Source organism: Mchenga conophoros, linkage group LG18 (assembly GCF_057382185.1).
Source record: "Mchenga conophoros isolate Kocher_MC1m ecotype Shallow Benthic linkage group LG18, M_conophoros_male_GT1.1, whole genome shotgun sequence".
Lineage (NCBI taxonomy): Eukaryota > Metazoa > Chordata > Actinopteri > Cichliformes > Cichlidae > Mchenga > Mchenga conophoros.
In genome coordinates this window covers 17,021,781-17,039,911 of record NC_140543.1, presented here as the reverse complement: position 1 = coordinate 17,039,911, position 18,131 = coordinate 17,021,781, and the positions used below count along the sequence as shown (strand labels likewise).

Sequence of the window (18,131 nt, the reverse complement as noted above, 5' to 3'; positions counted from 1 at the left end):
CACACACACACACACACACACACACACCTATCAAAGTGTACACTTCCAAAAAACTAAGGCGGAAATTTTAAACCCTGGAGAACTGATGAGTTTGGTTACCTTTGACCATTGTTGGGTCATTTTGTTCTCAGCAAATGACACGATCTGTCAGGAAAAAAAGAAATCAACATTAATATTTGATGTGTGATTTTTCTGAGCAGCAACTATAAATTTATAGATTATATTTAAAAAAACATCCAACTTTGTGTACTGCAATTTTCCAGTCACAGTTTAAGGCTTGTTAGTGGATAATAAAGATTTTTGTGTTTTTCCTCAGCTGTTCCTTAAAGGATATATCTTGTTTTGACTGTGGCTACTAAACAAATATTTACGGGATCTCAGAACATTATTTAGGGTCAGTCTCATCTTGTAGTTGAACCACTGACTCCTCCTGATTGTGCTGAACTAATATTTAGTTCATTCATTCATATCTATATATTGTCCCAATAGGCATTTTATTTGATTTTTTTGAGCCATGGTAAAAATGCTACAGCTTTAATGGTAATGATTATTACACAAACACTGCTGGAATATTAGTCTAATATTGGTTTGTTTTAAAAAATCTTGTCATTATTTATTGATTTTTTTTTGTACCTGTGTTTCTTTATTGTTTCCCTATATTATATTTGTTTTAGTCACACGCTGCAGTGAATGGAACAGATGCACAGCAGCAAACCACCGAATAAAGCGTTTTCTAAATCCTTTCTAAAGGTCCGACTGTAAGGAGGAGTAAATGGTACATTCATTAGTAATCACTCCTGATTATATGAGGGCTTTTGAAAATAGGTCAGCATTCCTGTATTATCATCTTTACCTGCAGCTGATAGAGGACACTGTCCTTTCTTTCGAAAATGTTTTGCCAGACCTCCTCGTTCCCTGTGGGAGAAAATTGCCAAGGCTTTGGGTCTAGCTGAAATAATGGCAGGGTGATGCTTTCTTAATCAAAAACGTTCCTTTGTGTTTAAAGTAGAAATAGTTGGCTATGAGGTGATCACTCCGTGGGCAACGATAGTTGTTTGTGTAATGGATAAGGCTTTTTATTTATTTTTTTATTCAGCAATACGAGTTCAAATTATGAGTCTGAGAACAGCAGCTTGAGAACAGCTAAAAACTCCTTTAAAAATGTTTAATACTTCATGATGGCTGTTCTACAAAGATGTAATTTAGGTCTCAGCGAAGTGGCTGCGTTTTTGTAGATCTGTGTAATTCCCTGCAGATGCTCGTTAGTCCACAGGTGATCAGGAGTTTGATTTTCACAGATTAAACGAAATCCCCCTCAGAGCAATCTTTAGTGTAAACTCTTTCAGTCTTAGCCCGTGCATTAGTGGGACCTCCTTTCTAAAGTGCGCAGCCAATTTCCCTGAGTATCGCAGCCACTTTTGGCAAGATCAGAACCGATGCTTTATCTAAAGAAAAAAAAACACTCCTTCTTTTGGATGGGTAGGGATGCAGTTCACATACAGATGTGGAGGGACAGATGGAGTGTTTTTGTGTGTGTGTGTGTGTGTGTGTGTGTGTGGTGGTGGTGGGGGAGGCATGTGGAGGGGGACTGACTAGCTGATCTCCAGGCCAGTGAAATGCACAATCAAGGAGATCAAAGCATCAATGCGAGCTTAATTACCACTACTCCCCGCGCCCCCACCCCTCACCCTCACACCATCAGGCCAAATTACACATTGCATGCCCCCCCCCCACACACACACACACACACTTTCTATCTATAAAAATAGTGAGTGAGGATAACAATGCACTCACTGCTGAGGAGCCGTCAGCAGCTCTTCACCCCCCACACACCAGCACACACACTTTTTTCCCTTCTCCTGGTGTGTCACAAAGGGCCGGCCTATCAGTCAGCCACAGTGGCAGTTTGCAGCTTTCCTCCTGGTAATCTGACAAAAGGAGAGAAAGACACTATCTCCTCTGTGTAGATATCACAATTGTGTGGACACAGAGAGCGCGTCTGACAACTGGCCCGTTTCCTTGTTTCGCACAAGCTTGACACACTCATCCTTTTGTGTGCGCGCGCGCACCCTCATGTGTGCGTCAGTGTCGAGGGGAAGCGCTGGACTCCGCACCTCTCCTCGTGATGTCACACTATCCCATTTTCTAATCTGAGACAGAGCCCCGATGATTAATTCAATTAAATCGTATGTCAGGCTTCCAGTTATTGAAAGTGACCTGATCTATGATGATATTTATCACAGTCGTAATGGGCAACTGTTCACATAAAATAACAGAAGAATTAGTGTGCATGCGTAGATTTTCGCATAATTGCCTTAGCATCTTTATCGATCTGCTTCACGGCTCTGATGAATAATTTGAAGCTCCACACTGATTGCGTGTATAGATTTGTGTATGGTTCAGTAAGGCCACAAGATGAGGAACATATTTGCTTGTAAAACATGCATTATAAAGTTGCTAGAGGCCCTCTGACTGCATCATTTACTTTGTATGATTAAAGACACGTTTAAAAAGTGTTTACAGTTCTTTTATTGACCATATTGAGAGAGAGCCCGGGCAGTCAGCAACTAATCGATCAAAAGGACACAAGTTTCTTCCTGGACAAAAAATCCTCTTCAAGTATGAATAGTTACAAAAGGGTTAACAGTGGCTTTTGAATATTAAAAAATATATATAGTTTAAATTCTAATTTAATGGCCTGTGTTTTCCCTGTCCTCATTTTCCATCAAAACTTTAAATGGTTTCAAAATATTGTTCTCATTTTTGATTCATCTTGTCTGAAAACTTATGGGTTCTTAAATGTATTCCAGTACAAGTAATTCAGCAATACTTCATCTTAATAAACAACAGGCTGTACCCAGTGGTACGGGATCTGACAGAGCCGGCCTGCTCCCTCATTTTTCAAAGCTTACATTTGGATTTTCTTTTTTTCATTATAAAAATGTTATTTCTACTCTGTAAAGTAAAATTCAATTATTTCAGATGCAGATTTGTTGATAGGATATGAAGCCTGTACTTATGAGCACCAGCGTACAGCCCAGTTGTCAGGACAGTCAGGATTCATTTGTGGGGGGTGGAGGGTCGTGGCAGATGAATCAGGGTCTGGATTAAAATGATTGTCGGCAAACAGCCTGGTGCCCAGGTCACCGAGGGTCAGCTCTTCCTGATGTGTTAATCAGGATTAAAGCCTGCGGGATGGTCCTTACTAGCAAAACACTACCCCTTTGACCCCCCTTTTTTCAGCTCACACACACACACACACACACACACACACACACACACACACACACACACACAGGGCCGGGCTGTAAAAGCACAAACATTGCCCCGACTTAATCCCCTAATTAAGCAGGCCCCTCCTCACTATTTAACCTCAGAGAGAGCCTCCTGGCCCTTGCACTCAGCAGCCTTTGGTCACCTCCAGCAGTGGAACTCTATTGTTTACTAGTGGATTTACTAAACAGATAAGGAAACCTTGTGAGGCCTTAAAAGGCCCCAGAAGATAAAGTTGAATAGAATAAGAGATGAGTGGGCTTTGAAGAGGGTAGATCACACTCTCTAATCCCAGGATTGAGGGGTCTTCCAGAGTTCAGCATGTTATGTGCATGAATGCAGGGAGGAGGTCTGGCAAATTGGATTGTCTCTGTTTCTGAATGGTCCCTATAGCAGAGGAACTTGTCCAGCTTTGTAGGTTCAAAAGGGCGCAGAAGCAAAAGCAGCATTTCATTAAACCTGTCAGCCGCCGAGCTATAACAGAAAGAGATTAATTGCAATTGTTAGGTAATTGCCAAACTGTTTTTAATGTAATTACTTCCATACTGTTTCATAATTGTCATTTAATATGATCTTTGTTTGCTTTATGGTGTACCTCCAAGAAAATTCTCCATGAAAGCGCAATAACAAATCTGTAATAACAATAACAGCACTGTTTTATGGTATTTAACATCCATAATGGCTCATATCATCGACCGCGCTGCTCTGAGAGGAGCATATGCTCACCGTGATGGCTTGTCTCTTACAGGGAATCCTTCTGAAGCGAAGTGGCAAATCCCTCAACAAGGAGTGGAAAAAGAAATATGTCACACTGTGTGATAATGGCGTCCTCACTTACCACCCCAGTTTACATGTGAGTCCCCCCCACCTCCACACACAGACTTTTGCTCCTTCCTTTGCTATTTCTTTTCCACTCGGCTTTATGGGTTTGTTACACCACTGTTTGTACTCGTGGGTGCTGCTGGATTTTTTTAATGCAGGTCTTTTGTAACCGCTGAGCACGATTCTCTTGATGCGATTACATTTGCCACCATTGCTGTAGGAAACTGGATTGCAACCACATATGCACACGATGTCAACAGAGACTTATTGCTGTGTGTAACGTAACGGCCATATTAGCAAACCCTGGGACTTTGAGCTTAGTATTAAAAAACGGGGTGTCCTAGTGGTCATCTCTGCCCACCCTGTGGTGCCAATCCACGGTGTCTGCTAATGGAGACATGGCTGTGCTGCTGCGTGCCTGCCGCGCCCAGGCCTCACGCTGGCTTGTATTTATAATGGTTCTCACCGCATGGCAGCAGAGCCTGACCAGCCTCCCACATCCATCTTTGTCAGAGTCCCGCTGGGCTGCTAATACCTCTTAAACACTCGGCTGGCTGGCAGCAGACAGCTGAAGAGCCCGGTGCTCCACTCAGAAATGCCCGTCTCTGCCCTCGGATTCCCTCCATCACTCTCTGATTCTTCCAGCCTTGCGTTCGGCATGTCTAGATCATTCGGCCACATGAAATGAGCGATATTTTCAGCATCTTGTCTCTAATGAGACAACTCAAACTTTGAAAATGGGCCCAGTGGTTAGACATGAACCCTGTGTGTGGTCTTTTTTACTCTGACATTGTGTTAGTGGTTTAATTTACAAGCAGTTATTAGTAGAGCGGTGCCAGGCTAAAGTGATGTATGTAATTGACTGAACAGGCTATCTCTTGATCATTACAGCTATTACAGGTCATCGGGGCAATCTATGAATCTATGAATCTGTTGACTTACAGAGGGAGGTGAAATAAGGCTGACAGTTACATTAGCTCAAGCTCATTTTGAGCAGTGGAGCAGAGAAGGAGTAAGAAAAGGAGGGGAAAAAAGGGGGGAAGAGAGAGATTGAGGAAAGGCGCGAGGGAGGGAGGCAGCCTGAGAGTGAAAGAGGGGAACCTTTAATTTCGCAGTCAGCCAAGCCATCCACACAATCACCTTCTGTTAATTCTATCTGCTACATCAATTAAATTGTTTGTAGAAACTAATTGAATGTGGCTTAATCACACATCTTAATAGCTTTGCACGCTTCGATCTGGCTGTTAATTCCAGCAATAAAATGAAATGAGAGCGCTCACTGGGTAATTAGCGAGGAGGCTTGGGAAAGAAATGAGTGCTTTATGACACGGTAATAAAGCAGAGGAGCCGGTGGGGGGACGGCAAAGGCCGAGCTCGCCTCTATCTGGATCTTTTTCTGCTGAGCCCAATGATTTTCACCTTGGCTTCCCACATTTGGGCGGCAGTCGCTTTAAACCAAATCAAATGACCAAATTGAAAGAGAATGAGACAGTTTGCATTCATTAAGCCTACCATCTCGCTATTTGGAGAGACGGCGTGGGCACAGGTGATGTATAATGGCTTTACAATCATTTTCCCACTATCACGCAGCCGTAGTGGAAGGTCTAAGATGGGTTGTGACTAATGGGGATGGAAATTGAATAGTCTTTTAATTTGTTTTTCTTCTATAATTCCTGGATTCTTGTTGGTCCACAGACTGTAATCAAGTAGGTAAATTGTGGGATATATCTGGAAATACGAGCTTGTGTAGGGTGAAGGCTGCTTGATACAATTGTCATGCTCTTATTTATTACTTCCTGTAGGACTACATGCAGAACGTGCACGGAAAAGAGATAGACCTGCTGAGGACAACAGTTAAGGTGCCTGGGAAGCGACCGCCCAGAGCAGTGGCCACCGTCGCCCCCACTGCTAGTCCCAAAACCAACGGGCTGACCAAGGACCGCAGCACTTTGCAGCTGGGCATAGGAAACACAGGTCAGAATCCCTGCTTCATTATTTGTCCAATGGGCAGAATTTCTGCTCTTTTTTCACATAAACAGTTATGATACGATAGGATTAATAATTTTAGGGTGCTGTGTCACAACATGAATGACGGTATCACCCTCTTCCTCCCTGCTCTGCGTCCACTACACTTACATCACACTGCACTTTTGTACAAAGAGCACAAATGTGAGCAAAGTCTAATTATTTGAGGAGCTCATAGTTTGCTCAGCTTTGCAGATTTCAGATTTAATATTTTATGTTTAAAAACTTTATACAGCTTAGTAATGTTAATGTTAATGTATCAAGAGAGGCACACTTTGCAGTTTTGGTATAGTTAGCTGGCACACCTGATGCATTCTGCTCATCTAGATCTAAACCTGCACCGTTCTCTCAGCTTTGGGCTCAAATAAACTAGAGCAAAGTGTAGGACTGCACATGTGAAAACACCCTTAGATAGACTACAAATATGGTGGTGCAAGCTTTTTAAAAAAAATTGTATTATGACTTTTTTTACATCATTGTGGTTTTGGACAAATCTCAAAAAACATGTTCTAGTCATCAAGTATTTTTATTTTGTTGTTGCCATAGTACAACCTTCACTTCATCCTTTGGACTTCGGAGTGTCCAAAATGTAGTCTATTGGGAAATGATTTGTATATTTATATAATCTACTGATCCAGCTTAATCATAAAAGTTGCAATTTTAGCCGTGGTATTGAGGCTAGTGCCACATTTATAACACTCACTTATGCTGGTAAATTTAAAAGCATGGACACTTTTAAGTTAAGAGAGATCATATATATACATTTCAGGCTCTTAGAAGAAATAAATCATACCTTGAATATGTAATGGTTACTCAATTAGGCTTTTATTACATTACTAATTTTATATTGCCCTCTGTTTGCGATTAATCACAAAAATGGCTCCCAACAGGTTAATTATCTTTCTGTATGTTTCATATATGCAAATTAGCTGCCGTGTAGTATACACACTGATGACTTAATGAGCATCTATGACAAATCTATTACTTCTCTATATTACTGAACAGGGAATCGCAAGTTGTGTTCAAGTAAATGCTGCAACCATGTTTAAGAAACAGTTGTTTATCGTTGTCTTTTAAGTCACTGACCTACTTATTCTCCATCCTCTGTGGTACTGTAGTGGTCACAGAGACAGCAAGCAGTTTAGTCCTGAGCATCGTGCCAGGATTTTTCCACCTTCAGGCTTAAAAATAGAGCTCTTCTCTCAGCAAGCAGTACCACTGGAGGCTGCTGAGAGTCTGGCAGCCGTATAGAGAGGAAGCCCGTGATTGGATTTAGGGGTTAGGATTAAGAGTAATTAATACTAATTAGCAGAGTGATCCCCGAAGGGAGGTGGGGTCCTTCGTCAGCTGTGAAATGGGCACAGTGTTTCCATCATTCAGGCTAAAGCTAACTGGCTGAGAGTGGGTTCAGTGCCAAAGATGGGCCACCAGGGACCGTTAGGACTGTCCGGGCAGGTTACTTTCAAATGTGGCCAAGGTGCTGCCACAGCTGAATGAGTTAATCAGTCACAAGCAGAAAGATGTAGGAGTTTACAGAGCGCAGGACAGGAGATCAAGGTTGTGTCATCCTGCAAAGTGTTGACCTTGAGTGCAGGGTTGAGGAGAGTCGTCTGAGTGGACGAAGGGCGGTGAAAATCAGGCCAGATAAGGTTTTGGGGAGAATAAAACCCACCACCAACTGGGTTGTTTTCTTTCTTGTTGTTAACGCAAAAGTGTTGTTTTCACCTGATAATCATTTCTTGGAAAAGACTCATCAATGATAAATTCCCAACATTTTCAGTTTTCATCTATGTCTGCATCAGGGAACAATGTGAGAGAGATTTGCCTTAATCTCCACTTAGGAAAAGAAAGGTTACAAATCACATCAGGTCTCTCTCCGGGTGGAGGACCCTCTTCTGATTATGCGATCGGGATTTTGATTTCATTAGACATGCAATTGATGAAGGGAACAAAGGGGTAATTTTTCATTCACAGCGTCCAAATCACAAGCCTTGTCTTTGCCTTTGGTAATTCATTCATTCCTTAGATCTAAAGACCTTTATAATCACTGGGAGAAGAGGGATAGCAACCGGGAGAAGGAGGGGCAGAGTGGATGGGGGGAGATAGGAAGATGAAGAGGAGAGGTTGAGAAGACAGAGAGTAAATGTGGGAACGCACGCGCCCGCGAGTTTGCCAAGCGGCCAGGTTTAATTCCTTTGCTGGGTGCTGAGCGGAACCATTTTAAATATGATCCTCCCTGTTAACATGCGTCCTGCCGTGTCACCAGCGACAGATACATTGTATCAAAGTATTAATGGGCCCAGTCACTTTTAATCAATCCTCTGGGAGGGAGAGATGCGCTCACCACAAGGGAGGAAAAGGAGAAAAGTGTTTCGCCCATTCCCTCCCAGCTCTGCGCCATGATTTGTCTCCAGCTTATATAGTGCTACAGAACTAAGAACCACACACTCCCTAACTAACAGGCCAGTAACAACTTCGGCAAGTTGAAATATTTCCCAATCTCTTCAGTCTGAATCCCTCAACCCTGTTGGGTAAGCGAAAACCATCTCCCATATTCCAAATGTGCTTAGCTTAATTATCTAAAAGTGAATGTTGTTTCTCTAAAGTTGCTTTATTGCAACACGGAAGTGCTGCTGGGGATCCCTCTGAGATCCACTGAGAGAGTTAATTGTTCGTATCGAGATCTGTTTTGTCAATAGAAATAGACGTCATCAGATGGAATCTGAAAAGGAGCTGAAATGGAGAAGAAAGCATCCGTAAAAATGTCTATTTCCAAAGATAATACAGGCTGTACTTTCATACACAAGGGCTAAAATCAATATTTTAATGTTAATTTGTTGCGTACAGTTTAAGAAATCATTGTATAAAATGCATAAGTCTGAATGCAAATGCTGTAGTGACTTGTGATTGGATTAGGAGCCGCAGTATGAGAGGCGAAGGGGGACGTCTGGGCGTTGGTCATGATGATGATGGTGGTGGTGGATTACACAGCCGCAGATGATATGTTGCTCGGCCCACATTAGCATGAATGCTTCATTATCTCACTACTTGTACATAATGGGAACAACTCCACGGAGGGGTCAGGCCTCGTCACGGCTCATCAGCCCACTGACGGCCCGGCCTAAAGAGAAATGAGAAGCAAGGCAGAGCTGCTCCCCGCTAATCCATCGCCTGTACTTAACACCCGAGCCTTGGATCGCCTGCAGTAGAAACTATATGGCTTTTGTTATCTCTTTTTACACATGACAATAAAGTCCACAGTGGGTTTTTTTCTGTGAAGAGTTTAAGCAGGAAATGAACAAAAGTTAAATGTTTAGCGTGCTTTCTTTATAAGAGAATCAGTGTCAGAATGTGTTGAAGAAAAGTAGCAATTTGTTTTGTTTTTTGGTGATATTTTTTTAATAAGTAGATGCAGTGGTAAAAGAATTATAGTCTAACAGATAGCAATATTCCAGTATAATAATGCCCCATTACAAATTAAATTATAATGTAATAATATAAGTAGATCATTATGGTACATAGCACAGTATTTTTAATGACTGTGCAGAAGGGTGGTTTAATCTATAGAAATGCTATTATTCTAAGCTTAATGAGGAAAGCTGTCAAACAAATAAAGCTGGGCAAAAAATGTAACATCCCAGTAGTCTAATATTTAGAACTAAGCAGTCTTTGTTCATCCGGATTTGCTTATTTTACTGTTTATATTTCATGTAATGTCAACATAAATGGCTGCAATGGTTTTTCATAGAGACTTAAACAGCGACTGGACAGAATGAGGCCTCAAACTGGGGTTTTGGTTCACCCACAATTCAAAATAAATCCAGTTATATTGTCAATAATCATTAATTACTAATATTTTGTATTGTCTATGACACCAAAATCCGTGTGAGAGATTTCCAATTGAGTATTAATCCCTTGAATCTCAGTTTGAGTCATAATGTTTCGTCATTGTCAGTCCACCGTAGTGCCACTGTTAAATCTATAAAATGTAAAGGAGTCGGGCCTGGCTGGAGCTTTGAGTACAGTGTTCTTTTAATGCCACAAGCTGATTATTTCTCCACTGTAATTACATTATCCTCCCCTTTATGCAGGAGTGGTCTCTGGGGACTAATGGATACAGCCATGTATAATTCATTAATCATTAGCATCCAATTTGACAATTAGACATGATTGTTGAATTTTAAATATCAATCGAAGTTGCCTTGGAGTTATCTAATCCTTCCCCCCCCCTCTCCTCTCTATTTTAAGGTATCACAGAGTGAAACTTTGCACTCTGTGAATTAAAACACATTTTGAATAGTGGAAAAATGGATTTTCTGTTACGAATGCCTCTAACTTTAAACAGTAACACTAACGTTGGCTCTGGGAAATAACATGCAGTGGTGCACTGCTGTCCAAAATCACATAATAATAAAAAAAACACTTACCAAGAGCAAATGTATAGAAGTCAGAGCTTTTTAAAAAAAAACTATATAATTTATGCGGCACGTTTTTGGAAAACAAAGTTTCACATTTTCTTTTCAATTCTCCTACTCCAAGGCTCTCCCCCTCCCCTCCTCCCCCCCTCCTCCTCCTCCGCTCTGATTTCAGCATGCTAATTTAGTCGGTGCTCCTCAGCATGATTCCCTCGCTCTCTCTCCTATTCTTGCTGCGATTCTGCTCCCTCCCCTCTGGGACCTGAAGATTAATATTCCTGGGCCCAACAAGATAATTACTGATACTAATTAGACATGATTATGTGAATTTGATACACTTATTACTCTAGATAATGAGTAGGACATATTATCCTAACAAGCACCCGTGCCGCTTAGTTTACTTTACACACGAGCCACACACTATATTTTCTGTTATTGTCACCTCAATCAGAAACTGATATTCTCTTGTAATTATTAAATAAAGGGCCTTGATGTGTGTTACCTGTAAGATGAGGAAGCTTTGTCAAGAAAATCAGAAAATTGTGTTGATTTCCATAACAAAACCTCTGATGTTTTAACCTTCTAAGTGCCAGTGTGATATCTATTGGCCTTATTAAACTGACTTGTTTTTACAATGTCATGCAGCATGTGTGTGTGTGTGTGTGTGTAGACGCCCACGCTACTTTTAAGTAGCACTTACTTTCCGTTACTTTTATTTATTATTTATTTTTTAGAACATATTTTCATGTCACATGAGAGATTCCCATTCATCAGATTAACTGTCGGAGCTGTATTTTCCACCTCCGACAGTTAATCTGATTCCGCTCACATGACTGGAAGCATATCGATGAGTTTTTCAGAGTAGTTAGGACGTGTTGTAGGAGCTACTCACGAGCAGGAGGGAAGGACCCCACATGGTTCAGCCTAGCCCATGAATTAGTAAAGAGAGCCAGGCGTCCGTGGCTTGCCTGATTGGAAGTTAGGGGGAGAACGCCTGCTGACGCCAGTGGAGATCGATGTGGCAGTCAGAGGGATGAGGCGAGATAATTAGCGTTCAGAGTGTATCTTGTTAATTAAGGGCTAATTAGAGGCAGAGGCGGAGGGAGAAGGGTTTTGTGTGTGTGTGTGCGCGCGTGTGTGTGTGTGCGTGGGGGGTTGGTTGACAGAGATATGTGCACAAATAGGGTGGCAGCAGTGTTGCAGTGCAGTAGAAACTACCTAAAACTGTTAACTCAATTACATCATTATCCTCTGAGCTTGAAGAAAACAATCCTGCAAGTAAAGAATTCAAACAGCTGTATGCAAAATAAGAAACGAGCATTAATTTTTAATTTTTTTTTATTTTCCAGGCGCTTCTCACTCCAACAGCAGCACATCCCTCCAAACGGGCGGGTCGGCGTTTGGCGGCAGTAAAGATGGCATGCACCAGCGCTCCTTCTCTGTGTCCAGCGCCGACCAGTGGAATGAAGCCATCAACACCAGTACAAGCAGCGGAGCCCGTAAGCCCTCCACCTACGCTTTCTACATCCTCACTCGCCTCCCGAGTTCTTATAATTCGCATATAATTCATTATTGCCACAAAGAACAGAATGTATTAAAATAAACTTAAGGGGACCTGATCCTGAGTTGTGGAGTGATGGAGCTGCCATTTGCTGAGCTTCTTCGGCAGGTGAAACAAGCCTCATTTTCATAATTAGCTGATTAGAGCTGTGATCGCTGTGACCTTTTTGGCTGCTGCTCTTTGATAGAAGCAGCATGTTCAGAGGAGAGGAACGGTGAAGGTTAACTTTCCGCCATCGATGCATCTCCTCTTGCTGCCTCTTTGTCACATTTCGCCCTGTCACTGTACTTGAGTGAAGTAAGAAAATATATTCACCATGTCTGCTGCCCCCCCCCAAATCCCATCCTGTCTTTACCTTCCATCTTACTCTCTGCCCCCCCTCCTCCTTCTGTTTTCCTCTCTTTTTCTTCCGAAGAGGAAAATGAATGCTTTTCGGGGGTACCATTCATCACCAGTTATTTCCCTCTCTTTGTGGTTGGCAGTAAAAAAGCACTTAAATGCACATCAACAGAATAACAGTCATTTCCATGCATGTTTGCACTCTGGTAGTTCTCATTAGCACGGCGGCGGCTCCCCCCCTCCCCATGGGCTCCCAGGGGCCCCGGCAGTTTAAAGAGCGCACTTTACGAGCGCTGCTGGAGTCCAACTGCACGGCCCTCGTGGTTCCGCAGACAAGCCTGTCTCTCATTTGGAGCTGCCAAACGATCAATTCTGCCTGGACGCAGGCACTTCCATCACCCCCTACCCCTGTCTCCCATCAGCAGCATGCCCAAAGCAGAATTACTTAGATTCGTGGGGTCCTCAAATAAATGAGCATGAGTGTGTGTGTGTGTGTTCGTGTGTTTGCATGTGTGTGTGTGTGTGTGTATATATATTCTGTATGTGTTCTTGCAGAATTTTTGTGAGTGGCTGTTTGTATGTGATTTTGTTTTCCACAGAGCGTGTTTGCATTATAATGTGTGTGTGTGTGCGTCTGTGGGGATGTTTGTGAATGCGGGTTGGGCGACCGAACTGCAGAGAACAAATACGACTTCCTAAACATTGTGCTATTGGAAATAAGGAGGCTAGAATTTCCTATTTTCATGTTTGGTAAACTGTAAAGCCTTTAATATTAACATAGCTCATTAACCAGCATCCAGTCTTCAACTAAATCAGATACAATTTGCTCCATTATTTTATTTTCTTCAATTATTTTCATGCTACTTTTAAGGTAACCACAAATGAGCTTGAATGAGGCAAATGAGCTGAAAATAATAGCAGAAGCGATGTGTCAAATGATAGATTATGTTAGAGGAAGAGAAGTGTCTCTGTAATCAGTGCATAGTCAGTGCAGACAGTTAAAGGCTTACGCTGAACGCAGCATCAGAAACTTTGCTGAATATCTTGCCGTTAATGTCTCCTTACAGTTTAAGGACGTGAATTAAAGTAGCGGAGCAGATCTGCAATGTAAAGTGATGCCGGGCTGTCACAACACAAACTTGATTGAAACGCAACCCTCTTATCTTCCTTCCTAATGTGTCTTCAATAATCAATAGAGGGTGTTCCGCAGTAACGGCTGCTCATGTTTTGCCATGTGAATTGACTCCAACCATGCCCAATCACTCCATTATCCTTGGTGAAGGTTGCAGGTTAACATAAAATGTGATTCTGAGATGCAAAAACAGCAGATTGATGATTCACTGGAGAATGAATGCATCTTAGCCAGGTAACCATTTCCATATTATTTAAAGAATGTCCTCATTTGTAAACCTATTGAACGAAGGCAGAAGCCAAGGTAGTAGCATCTCTTGAATATTGAGCGCAGATTTTTGATTAAATCCCGGCCCAATTTTTCTATTGCTTGCATTCATAAAGACACCCATTCTTAATGCACTGGATGCTTGTTTAGATCCTGGTCTCCTTCACGCACCTCAATCTTTGAGCCTGAATTAAAAGCAAGAGGCTCAAACAGTCAATTGATAGGCTGGCTGATGACAGTAACTTAAGTCTTTGTCAATGCGTGAGTGAAAGTCAAAGTCAAAAGACTTCTGCCTTTCAGTGTCACCGATGCCTTGAGCCAGGTCTTAAAACAGGGGAAATTGATTAAGTAAAACTTTACATCATTCAAAGGTTATCTTTTCATGTTTTCTGATATATTTTTGGTTGATAATAATATTTCTAGTTATATTTTATCACATTTTATTTACGTTAAATGTATAAAATTGTTTTGTCAGAAATAAGTGATGCTTACGTGGAACAAAGAGTTGATTAATTAAGAAGTATTTATCAGGTTAACCTGTAATAATTGAAATAATTGTTAATTGCAGAAGGGCTTGTGAGCCGTGTCAGTTTTCATGCCAATATGAAAATATGAATTTTTTGACAATGCTGTGCTGATTATCAAAACCTTAGTCCATGCAAAGTTTGCATCGCTTCCCTTTTTTTAATCCCTTGTGCTCCAATTTATTTTTGCACCATTGCTAATTTATTTATATAAGAGTGTTTTTTTTCTCTCTTCTGAGTTTGCACATCAGCACACAGGTACTTAATGCACAGATAGCCTTTTCCTGTGGCACTGTGTTTTACACCTTGGCCTCCCAATGCGAGGGTGATGGCATGTGGGGCGTTTGATTTCTACGCCAGGCCGTAATGAAGTTTGACATTTAGTTTGGAGAGAGCAGCAGAGCGCGATCAGGCCTTGATTAGTACGCTCTAATTGAGGATAATAAGGGGGAGGCGGTGATTGTTTCTAATTTTTGCCATTAATTGCAGCCGTTGGCTTTGATTGAGGACAGGCAGGGCTGCCATGTCAAGGGGCCTGGCGGAATCATAGTGCTCCTTACCCGGAGCCTCTTGAATAACAATGAAATGACTCCCCCCCCCCCAATTCTCTTCACCCTCTCCCCCCTGCTGCTCACTCTCTCACCATTTTTCATTCTTATTCATTTTGAGCGTAGCGTTGGTAAAGATGTTAGCAGCGCCCTCTGTCTCACCCATGGCCTCCGTTCTGGAGCTGTCATCTCAGTGCTGGGAGTGCAATACACTGTAATCACAGGTTAGCCTCGTACCTACTCTGCTGCCCAGGTGATCTTGGCTGAGTGGGTAAAGAGACTTCTGGTCCCCAGCGTGCTTCATTACCCAGCTTGGTCCTGATGGCCCTCATGCACGCTAACAGCCAGCTAATAATGCCACGGTGAATTCCTCGCTTGCAGTTTGCTTTCAACTTCATAATTGTCAACTTAACAAATTTTAATTAACCTGCCATGCATCATTTAGAGCTGAGAACCACTCAGGGGCTTTATATAAAACTATTATATCTCACACGCTTTGCTATTGTTGCTTAGTGATGTGTGCTGTAGTTTTAAATGTCCTGCTCCTACACCTGAATATCACAAACTTCTTAAAGCCCAGTGGATGCAAACAAAGGGGTGTGTATACCTTTTTACATATATATATGTTTCAGGTGCAGAGCGAGCTGTGCCGGGGTCATTTTCCACAACATTAAGGGCAGAAATTGATAATTAGAGGTGTTTATGACACGGTTGGGCCCCCCTGAGGGGCAGCCCTCCCCTTTAACCTCAAGCGACATTAAACAAATGCTGGCTGTCACTTTGGAGGCAGGTTGGAGCTCGAGTCTTCCACCCGCCATACGGAGCTGTGCTGGCGGGACAGACGCTGGTATGGAGAGGGAGGAGGAAACAGAGGGTGGGGGGTGGGGGGCACATTGGAGGACCCCTGTGCCCCCAGCTGTCTGAGCCAGCTAATGACTCGTCTCAGGGGGGCTGTTGTAAGAGAGCAGGGAAATTGAAACAGACGCCTTGACTAGGAGCTGCTACATGTGTGGCTGCGCGCTGCCATTCAAAACACCAGAGAGCCTAATATATGGGCTCCAGCTCATGCACTAATGTTATGTTTATTAATGTGATGGCATATAATCAATACATTGCTATTTATGCTGAAATATTAAGATTACCTTTAAAGACACTTCTCCTGTTTTCAAACAACTTAGAGATCGTTTTAATGAATTTGTTAATTTTTCCCAGTAATGACTTTACGGTTTGTATACATTAACTCTCATCAAGAATAATTTGGAGGGCAGGCATAATGATGTTCGTCTCAGGTGTCGTTTCCTATATTTTGCCCACACTCGAGCAGTGTATCCCCGATCCTCTGAGCTCCCCCCACCCCCGCTCAGGCATCTTCAGTCCCCCGCTGAGCCCATCTTACTCCTCCAAGACAGCCCCATCTCCCCAAAGGTAATGACCGAATTAGGCCTAATGTTGTACACTGGCTAATGGCACAGTGCCGCACATTATAGCATGTGCAACTGGCAACGACAACAGCAATAATCCCTGAGCCCCTTGTCCTCCTGCACTCCACCCCTGGGGCTGGGACGGTGCACAGGGAAATGAATGGAGTTTGCCACACTACAATGAGCTTTTGATGGGAGACAATGGAGGAGGCTGCCAGCACCACACAGGGTGGTAAGATGAGAGCAATATGGGGCCCATCTACTGGCCCTCCCTCCCTGCTTCCCCCAGGCCCCTGGCCCCCGCTCCCAGATTCATAATGGCATCCGGAGGGGGAAAGAAGGGAAAGTGATGTCAAATGTCAGGAAATCAGAAAGATGGCAAGCTGACATCCCCCTCCTATCGTCCCATCCCTCCTATCCCTTTGCCCAACGGTAGCACAGGTTAATATCACATTTATAAAATCACTTACAAGAAACAAAGCCGACTCTTAGCCCCCTGTCACTCTCAGACAGTCATATAAAGAGCTTTGCCGCAGGCCAACTTAGGTAACCATTTGTTCAGTGATAGCCCCATACCTGTCCTTCAGACCATCTAAAGCTGGAGTTGTTACACAGTTACTTTTAGAGCTCTCGTAGCCATTTTGAACTCCTCCTACTGTAGATGCAATACTGGATTGTGACAAGTCTACATTTACTTTTCATGATATTTTCAATATTGTAAACACTCAGCTGTCATTTCACAGGAATTAACATGGTGCAAACATACTTTTTCACCCTTTTTAGGACATGTGATAAAATGATTATTATTATTTTAGCTTCAATCTCTGTTTTTGTAACTCATTGCGTTAACGCTTGCTGTGCCACTAACGTAAGAGTTTTGAGACATGTGTATATCTGCAAAATATTAAGTCTACATTGTCCACACAAAGTCACCTTGATGATATTGATCTGCAAGGGAAAAGTCATTTATGGATACATATGAAGTCATTTTAAATTTTTTAACCCAGCATTCCCTTTTTCATCCATATTCTGCATCTCTTTTTCTAAATGTATCACGCATCATCATAGCAAAAGACAGAAAATCCCGCATGACCTTGTTTTTCTTCACTGTCTCCGTCAAATTTTTCCTTCAGTAGTCGTGAAGTCATTACTCTGTGTATTCGTTGCCTGCAGAAGCTCCAGAAGAAAATCATAATGTCAATTTTTTTTCCCAACATGTCAAATCTAAAACAAAGTTCATCCTCACAGTTCTTGAATAAATCATGATGTTTTTTTTCTATTGTTTGGAAATATTATCTTGACTAGAATTGATTCTGTCTAAAAAAGCAGAACCTTATTCTACACATTTCTATGAGTGATCCACCAATGGGACAGCTGCATTTAATCAGGTTTAAAACGAGCTAAAATTAATAAACATACCTGTCATACTTTATTTGTTTGGTGAGGTTTGATGCCAGTTAGTAGTCAGAACTACGATCATCAAGCTGATGATCATATAGTAAAAATTAAACTTAAAGATAAGGCTGAAAATCCAGAGTGTGTTTTCTTTCGCTGTTCAAAAACAGTAACTGTTTCCCCTTTTATGCTTTTTTTCCCACAGCTAACGGGACGAGTGATCTGACCGGTTCGAGTGTGGGCAGTGCAACGAGTCCTAAACTTGAGCCACCTCCCTCGCCACACGCAAACCGCAAGAAACACAGACGGAAAAAGAGCACAGGCATCACAAAGCCAGATGGCTTATCCGCAGGCAATGAAGGTATGAAAAGTTACAATGCTACATTAGCTAGATGATAAAAGTTGCAGA

At 42.2% G+C, this 18,131-nt stretch overlaps 1 protein-coding gene across 1 annotated transcript in view; it reads left to right on the top strand.

Annotated features, from left to right (window-relative positions):
- Positions 1-18,131, top strand: part of agap3 (ArfGAP with GTPase domain, ankyrin repeat and PH domain 3) — a 73,509-nt gene that overhangs the window by 28,368 nt on the left and 27,010 nt on the right. The window contains exons 10-13 of the mRNA XM_085253249.1: positions 4,022-4,126; positions 5,898-6,069; positions 11,885-12,034; positions 17,928-18,083. Of these exons, the coding sequence (XP_085109375.1) occupies positions 4,022-4,126; positions 5,898-6,069; positions 11,885-12,034; positions 17,928-18,083 (583 nt within the window). The remainder of the gene's footprint in view (positions 1-4,021; positions 4,127-5,897; positions 6,070-11,884; positions 12,035-17,927; positions 18,084-18,131) is intronic.